Below are 7,786 nucleotides of genomic sequence, written 5' to 3'. Positions count from 1 at the left end.
CTGAGTGCCCGCGGCCGCCTGACCAGTCCTCAAGATGATGAACGGTCTCCTCGTCCCCCCACCTTTTGTGGGTTCGCGGTCTCGCGCGCAACACGCAGAGTTTAAGGCTCCGGCCACTGTCCTGGCGAAGCCCAGTCTTCGGTCACTGGGCCGTCTGCATGTCCTTGGAGAGTCCTGCCGTGGCCCCAGAGGCCCCGGGACTCCCTGTGTTCTGGTCCATGGCCCCCGGCTCCTCCTGGGGGGTGCACCCCGCCCAGCCCGGAATGGGTCCCCCCGGGAGCCCCGGGTCCCTGCGGGAACACCACGCCTGGGCCCGCAGTCGGGGCTGGAGTGCTGTGCCACCCTGGTGCTTGCTGTTTCTAGAACTCTCCGAGGACTTGCAGGCGTGAGCCCTGGCAGCCTGCGCCCAATCCAGGAGCTTCGGCCTTTCCTGGACCTCGACTTTTACTCTCTCCCGAGTTAACATAAAGCGTCACCGGCTGACGCAGCCTCTCCACACGAGCTCTCAGGAGATGCCAGCACTGCCACCGGGGACGGCCACAGCAGACGGTCTGAGGCGCATACATATTACCCTCTGCTCCCCGTGGGGTGACGCACTCGGGGCACGCTCCCCCCACGTGACGCGGGCCCAGATTCACTCAGTTGCTTTTTCTTCTGAATTTTCAGGGTTGCTTTAAAACCAGTCCGATTCTAGGATCGTGTAAAATATTCCTGGAACGCCTGTGTCTGCTGTACGAAGCGGTGCCTAGCGGCCTCGACGTCTGCACCCCGCCTGTGGCCTCCCCCCCATTGACAGCCATCTTGTTTTTTCAAAGATTTATTTATGTATGCACACAGAACTGGGGTGCAGGCCAGAGGTGCGAGGACTCCCCAGAGGCAGAGCGGGGAGCAGAACAGGCCGATGGACAAAGTCCACTGCTGAGGGGAGCAGCGGACGGGCCAGGAGAGGTCCGCCGCGCCCTGTGGTCACTCCCTGGCCGGGGTCTGTCTGTGCTGCAGTGCTGGGCCAGCTTCGTAGCACTGCGCTTTAACCCCTGCGCCCCCAGGGAGGGCCACTGACCGTCTCAAAAGCTCAGGGCGCTTCCTGGCGCGGCCTTTTACACAGCCGAGTGCGCGCGTCTCCCAGGCTGCTCGGGCGGCCGCTGCCACGGCCAAGCCCGTCTGCCCTGGCCGCGTGAGGGCGGGCGGCTGTTGTCTCACGCGGTGTTAGTGCGTCCGTAAGTGTGTAGGGCCCCTTGCGGGGTGGGGGTCTTGTTCCCCCACTTAGGTGTGCATCTCGGTGTTCAGGGAAGTTGCTGGTTGCCGCTGGCCATCACTTTCAGTCTTTCTCACTGGCCCGTCTGTCTTGTGTTTCTGTTCTGAGTTAGGTCAGTACCGTCCCCTTCACACCCCCCCCGCCCCCCGCCCCCTCAGCCTTGCAGCGCTGGCCCCTGGCAGGCCCGGCCCGCCTTCCCTCGGTCCCCCAGCCTCCCGCCCGCTGCCTTTTCACGGGCAGACCAAACAGCCAGCTGCCCCCGCAGGCCTCCCCCGGCCCCACGGCCGCCACTTGCCGTCCGCTCGGGCCTGCCTCGCCCACCTCAGTGCTCCTCTGGCCAGTGCGGGTCCCGCCCCCAGACGCCTCAGCGTGAGTGCAGGTTTTTCCTTCACAGCAAGTATTTCTGTTGACAGCCAGGCCACTGTGACTTTGAGTGTGACTACGTTGTCATGTTGGCCACGGCCAGTTTTCCTCCTTCACCCTGGACGCTGTCGGTGTCCGTCACCCTGGCTCCACCGGACCCCCCTTGCTGTTTATTTTTATGGTGGCAGGAGCAGGAGACGCCAGCGCGGCCCCGTCGGCCCTGCCACAGCTGCGCCTCGGGCTGTTGCGGCCCCAGACGGTCCTGCGTGAGGGCCCCGCGGTCACACGCCAGCCCCGCCGGCCGTCCAGGCCCCTGTCCACGTCTGTGAGCCGGCGGTGCCTCTGCCCCAGCCCGGTGGGCGAGATGGACGCCTGACCTGACCGAGTTCCAGGGGCCCCGGTCCTCAGGCGTGACTCCCCACTGTCCACAGAGTTTGGCCAGGAAGCAACGGGCCTGGCTAGGCGGCCAGGGAACTCGAGCTGACCTGCTCGTGGTGTATTTTTTCCTGCGTAAACAGGCCGAGAGGCAGTTTGCTAATTTCCTTCCGCACCGTGTCTGACTCTAGACTCTAGGAAGGGACACGGCTCACAAGTGGCCAGAGGCTTTCTTCTAGGAAGCCTGAGCGGCCCTGTCCGGCGCCTGCAGAGGCAGCCGAGGTAGCGGGCCCACCTGCCCGTGGACGCCTGGCAGGCGGGCGGTCACCCAGGCCTGGCGGCAGATGCCAGTGGGGACACTTATTTCACAGGCAGGAGAAGGCAAAACTGTGGCTGTCTGAAAGTCATTTCCCCTTTTAGCTGACGGATGTTTTGCATGCACCGAGACGGGCTCTGTAAGCAGCTCACGCCCACCCACTGCAGGGAGGAAAGGTCACTTTCGCCGCTAATTCTCCCGGGTGGACTGGCGCTCTCGATGTCCCATGCATGGAAGACCACCGCCAGCCCTGTACTGCTAAGGACTTTATTTTTTTAATTTTTTTTTTTTTTTAAGATTTATTTATTTATTCATACTGAACTGGGGTACAGGCCAGAGATGCGGAGGGTGAGAGGATTCACCAGAGACAGAGCAGGAAGCAGAACAGGCAGATCAACGAAGTCCACTGCTGAGGGGAGCAGCGGGCGGGTCAGGAGAGGTCTGCCGCGCCCTGTGGTCACCTCCGGGGCAGGCGGGGATCGAACTCATGCGGAAGTGGCTTTAGTTTCTCAGTGCAGTGCTTTAACCCGCTGCGCCACCAGGGAGGGCCCTATTTTTTAAAATTTTTTATAGCTTATTTTTACATCATTTTGTGCATTTTCCCAACTCAGTTGTAATCCCCTTGGGCTTCCCATCACCAAATCACCCTGTGTCATCACCATAGTCCAGTGCATTTCCCTCCCCCCACTGTTTTTTATCTCATTCCCCACTCCACCCCCACAAAATGTCTCTGGTATATAACTGTTCATTATTATTATTACTTTTCCCCCCGGTCCTTTATGCTCCTGCTATGAGTGAAACCATCCGGTATTTTTCCTTTTCTTTCTGGTTTACCTCACTAAGCATGATCCCTTCCAGCTCCATCCATGTTGCTGCAAAAGGCATGAATTTATCTTTTTCAATTGCTGAGTAATATTCCATTGTGTCTGTGGACCACATCTTTTTAATCTAGTCATCTACTTTTGGGCGTTTGGGCTGTTTCCATGTCTTTCCTACTGTAAATAAAGTAGCAATAAACATGGGGGTACAGGTGTCTTTTTGAATCAGTGTCTTTGTGTCTTTTGGGTAGATCCCTAGGAGTGGGGTTGCTGGGTCCTATGGAAGCTCCATGTTTAGCAGTTTGAGGAACCTCCACACAGTTTTCCATAGTGGTTGTACCAGTTTGCACTCGCACCAGCAGTGCAGGAGAGTTCCCTTTTCTCCACATCCTTGCCAGCATGTGTTGCTGCTAGCTGTTTTAAGATGCGCCATTCTCACTGGGGTGAGGTGGTATCTCATTGTGGAGGACTTTATTTTTTTAAGATTTATTTATGTATGTATCAAGAACCAGGGTACAGGCCAGAGGTGCGGAGGGTGACAGGACTCCCCAGAGACAGAGTGGGGAGCAGAACAGGCGGATACACTGAAAGGCACTGCTGGGGGAGCAGCGGGGAGACAGGAGGGGTCTGCTGCGCGGTGATCACTCCCTGGCCGGGGGTCGCACTCAGGCTGCCGTGCTGATAGCGCTGAGACTTCACCCGTAGGCTACCAGGGAAGCCCTGTTTGTTTTTTTTTAATAGGATGGCAGGAAATAAAAGACATCCCATGTAGAACTCGGTCCCCTTCTGGAGCCTGGCTTTCGAGGACCAGGCTGGCCGTGGGTCCCACTGCCCCCCAGGGCTGAAGGCAGAGCCCCCCAGAGCACCGGCTTCCCTGCCCGCCTGTCTCACCTGGGGCTCCCTCCCTCCGCGTAAAGTTGGTAGCTCCTCGCTGCCCCTAAGGGTACAGAACACACGCGGTGAGTGACATCCGTCGCTTGGGGCGGCGGCTGCTCCCGGGGCACCCCGGCACCCCCCTCCCCATAGACCGCGCACTCCAGGGTCCGTCAGCGCCACGCGAGTGGCCACCGATGCTGCCTGCGGCGTCCACTCTGAGCTCACGGGGCGCCCGCGACCGTCTGCGGGGGGCCTTGCCTCCCGCTGTGCCGCGTGGCCCCGTGGGCCACGGGGTTCCTTCCCTGCTTTCCTTCCCTCCTAGGGCCGCAGGTCCTGGGCCTCGTCTTGAAAAGTTTACTGCCCGGCGCTGGCTGGGTGTCCTCCCCTGCTCCGCCACCCACACTCCTTGCCTGGCCGTGCCGCGCTTCTCTGCGTTGACCAGAAGCGGGGTGCGAGCGCCCTGGCCAGCCTCGCCTTCCCGGGGCGTGGGGGCGGCAGTGTGGGCAGAGCGGCATCGCTTGGTCGTCAGCGCGGGGGTCCCCTTGCAGGGCCCAAGCCTCCCGGGGCGGCTTTCGGACCACGGGATCCGTCCGGCGCTGAGTCGGTTTAGTGTATGACCTTTCTGTCTCCTTCTCCAGGCAGCTACTTCGCCAGCCACTTCATCATGGGAGGGGAGAAGTTTGACTCCACGCACCCCGAAGGCTACCTGTTTGGAGAGAACAGCGACCTGAACTTCCTGGGGAGCAGGCCGGTCACGGTAAGGTCCCGGGGCTGGCGCGGCCCCAGGAGACGGGCTTGTGGCCGCTGGCTCAGCGGCCTTTGCAGCCCGGGTTGAGGGCCCAGGAGCCCGGCGGCACCCTGGGCCGCCCGCCTGCCCTCTCCGGCCTGCCCTGGCCTGCCCTCCCACACAGACGCTTTCTTTCTTCCTCTGCCTGTTTGTCGTCTTCCCCTGCCCCCTCCAGGACGTACTGTTCCCTGCTGGGAGTGACAAGCAGTAGTAAAGACCAGCTGAATGGACGGCTGACGTGTGCTCTGATAGCAGAATAGACGGCAGGCTCTCTCCCTCACCCCGTCCTCCCTTAGACTCTTCTGGAACTTCCCTGCCCCGCCTGAGGCTGACGTAGCCGCCAGGCGGCCGTGTGCTGAGGCGGGTCCCAGAGCCTCTGCGGCCACCTGGTCTCCGGCAGCGCTTGGCGGAGGGTAGCTGCTAACCTGTGTTAGAAGGGAGGGCGCTGAGGCCACGGGGCAGAGCCCCACGGGGCACCCGCTGGCACCCGCCCGAGCGCCGGCCCAAGTGTGACACTTCCCAGCGTCGCGAAAGGCGGTCGGCGGCCTTTCCACCCCTCTCTTGGCCTGGGGGTCCCCTGCCTGCTGGGGTGAGAGGAGCAGACAGAGCGGAGGACTGGGATGCTGCAGGGCCCTGGGAAGATGGCCGGCGGCCGCGGAGCCCCGGAGGGGAGGGGCCCTCTGAGCGGGCGCTGGGGCAGCAGCGGGCTGGCCCTGAAGCGGGGCCTGGGCTGCGCCCTCCCAGGATACAGGCCCAGACGGCCTCCTGGGGGCTGAACCCGCACAGCACAGGACGCCAGGCGGTGCTGGGAGGTGGCGGCCCCTTCCCTGCGCAGACCCGGGGCCAGGCCAGAGGGCACCTCCTGATGGCAAAGCGAGGCAGAAGGGGGGCCTCCAGAGGTCTTGACTCTGTAGGAGGTCAGGGGGATAGTTAGATCTGTAGGCAGAGTAACAGTTGTTTTTACAGGAAGATTAACCTGGTGGCTGTCTTCCATCTTGAGCTTGAACTTAACAATGATTTTCTTAATGTATTTATTGATGCAGACAAGAACTGGGGTACAGGCCAGGGGTGCGGCGGCGGGGCGGTGAGACAGCGGGGAGCAGAACAGGTGGATGCTCTGAAACCCACTGCTGAGGGAGCAGCGGGGAGACCGGGGGGGCCTGTTGTGCCCGGGGTCCCTCCCTGGCCGGGGATCAGACTCGTGCTGCGGTCTGGGACGGCTCCTCGGGGCCGACTTAACCCCTGAGAACGAGTCTTGTCGCTGTGTGAGTGAGCACTAACAGTCCAGCAGCTCTTTCCAGCACACCGAGCCCCGAACCTCCATACAGCAACAGCGGTGGGTCCGGCCGCCCTCGGGTCTGCAGCTGCCCCTCGCGGTGGGGCCCGGGCCGCTGTGGAAACAGCCCTCCTGTGGGGACTCCCCGCCGGCCCTGCCTCTCCCTGCCCGCTCTCCGCCGGCGACAGCCCAGTTCATGCACTTCTTGGTTCTTGCCTCTTCAGGCCAGAAGCAGGTCGCAGGCCGTCCAGCTGCCCGCTGGCTGCCGAGCCTTCCCCAGGCTCATCGCCTTGCCCACGCCTCCCTGGGAGTCCACGCGGCCGAGCGCTCCCTGAAGGCTTGACCCTAAGCGGGAGGCCTTTCCCAAAGGAGCGTCAGCCCTGGACTGGCGGTCACTGCTTGTAGGCCGTGGTCACCAAGCCACCTAACTGTGCAAAGGTTCTCGAAAGACGTGGTCTCCCCCTGTCAAACAGCAGAGCAGCGTGACTCAGGCCGGCGGCCCCTCCCTGGGCCCCCTCACAGGGATGGCCTCCGGAGCCCGGGGCGCCTTCCAGCTGCACCCCGAGTGAGCTCCTGGCCTCAGGCCCCGGCAGGGCGTCTGAGGAGCTGAAGCAGAGGCTCCTGTGTGCGATGACTCGGGGATGGACCTGGCGGGCCGGCTCAGGGTCCCTCGGCCCCTGCCTGTGGCCGCCACAGGCCTGTCTGGGCAGTCACCAGTGCGACGTGTGAGCCGTGCACAGGGGCCCGGGCCTGTGAGTGGGGCGACGGTCCCTGGGGCTCTGCGGGCCGCTCGCGGGTGTAATTCCATCTCTGGCCGCGCTGCCTGCGGGGCCGGCTTCGGGGCAGGCCAGCGAGGGAGGCTGGCGTGGAGCGGCCCAGAGGAGCCTGCTCTCCGGTGACGGTGACACGCGCCGGCTCGGGTGACAGCCGGAGCATCAGGTGGCAGCGCCGCGGGGAGCAGCCGGCGAGCAGATCTCTTCCCCGGGCCCGGGCGGGGGCGGCACACCGAGGGGCCCGGGACCGACTCTGAGGGGCGGGGCCCTGGGAGTCACTGGCCCGAGTGGTGCGCAGGGGCCTGCTACAGCCCAGCAAACTCGGCCCCTCAGAGCCAAGCTGACCGGCAGTCCTGTCAGACGTGGAGCCAGAGCGTGTGTCTGTTTACAAGGTGCCGAGGAGGGGCTGGGCTCAAGTTTTATTTGCATCTTGGTGTCAAACTCTGCTCCTCGGCCGCTGTCCCCTGGCTCACGAGCGACCGAGGGTCAGCGGGGGGGCTCTGACCTGCCAGGGCGGCCTTGGGCCCCCCGGCGGGGCAGGGAGCAGACGGCCGCCGCACCGACCTTCCAGTGTGGCTGTTTCTGCACCTACTGGGTGGGGGCAGGCGGCGGCTTTGAAGCTCTCTGAGAGCAAAAGGCATCCGAAGGCCTCTGCTGCTCCTGTGGACGGGGCTCAGGCCACCGCCGAGAGTCGCCGAGGATCGCTGGCGAGAGAACCGCCTCCCTTCCTGGCCCGCGAGGGCACGCACGAGCTCTGCTCCTTTTTCAGTTTTCGTTCTCTTGTCGAGGGGAGTCGCCTACGTTGTGTCAAGGGCCTAGGACTAGAGCCTGGCGCCTCTAGGGCCGTCCCCAGCCCTTGGCCGGAGGCCTTGGGTCCTGGTCCCGCCCCGCGGCCAGCCGGGTGACCGGCCGCTGGCGCTCCCGCTGCCCCCGCCCTCCCGCCACGC

At 63.5% G+C, this 7,786-nt stretch overlaps 1 protein-coding gene across 5 annotated transcripts in view; it reads left to right on the top strand.

Annotated features, from left to right (window-relative positions):
- The first annotated feature begins 4,642 nt into the window (after nt 1-4,642).
- The window catches only part of RNF157 (ring finger protein 157), a 40,647-nt gene continuing 37,503 nt past the window's right edge, over nt 4,643-7,786 (top strand). For all 5 annotated transcript variants that reach the window (XM_012733026.1, XM_012733030.1, XM_012733027.1 and 2 more), the window contains exon 1: nt 4,643-4,760. In XM_012733026.1, the coding sequence (XP_012588480.1) occupies nt 4,668-4,760 (93 nt within the window). In that variant the 5' untranslated portion in view covers nt 4,643-4,667. The remainder of the gene's footprint in view (nt 4,761-7,786) is intronic.

Source organism: Condylura cristata, unplaced genomic scaffold (assembly GCF_000260355.1).
Source record: "Condylura cristata isolate star-nosed mole 26May11 unplaced genomic scaffold, ConCri1.0 scaffold00038, whole genome shotgun sequence".
Taxonomy (NCBI): domain Eukaryota; kingdom Metazoa; phylum Chordata; class Mammalia; order Eulipotyphla; family Talpidae; genus Condylura; species Condylura cristata.
This window is presented reverse-complemented; position numbering and strand designations above follow the sequence as displayed.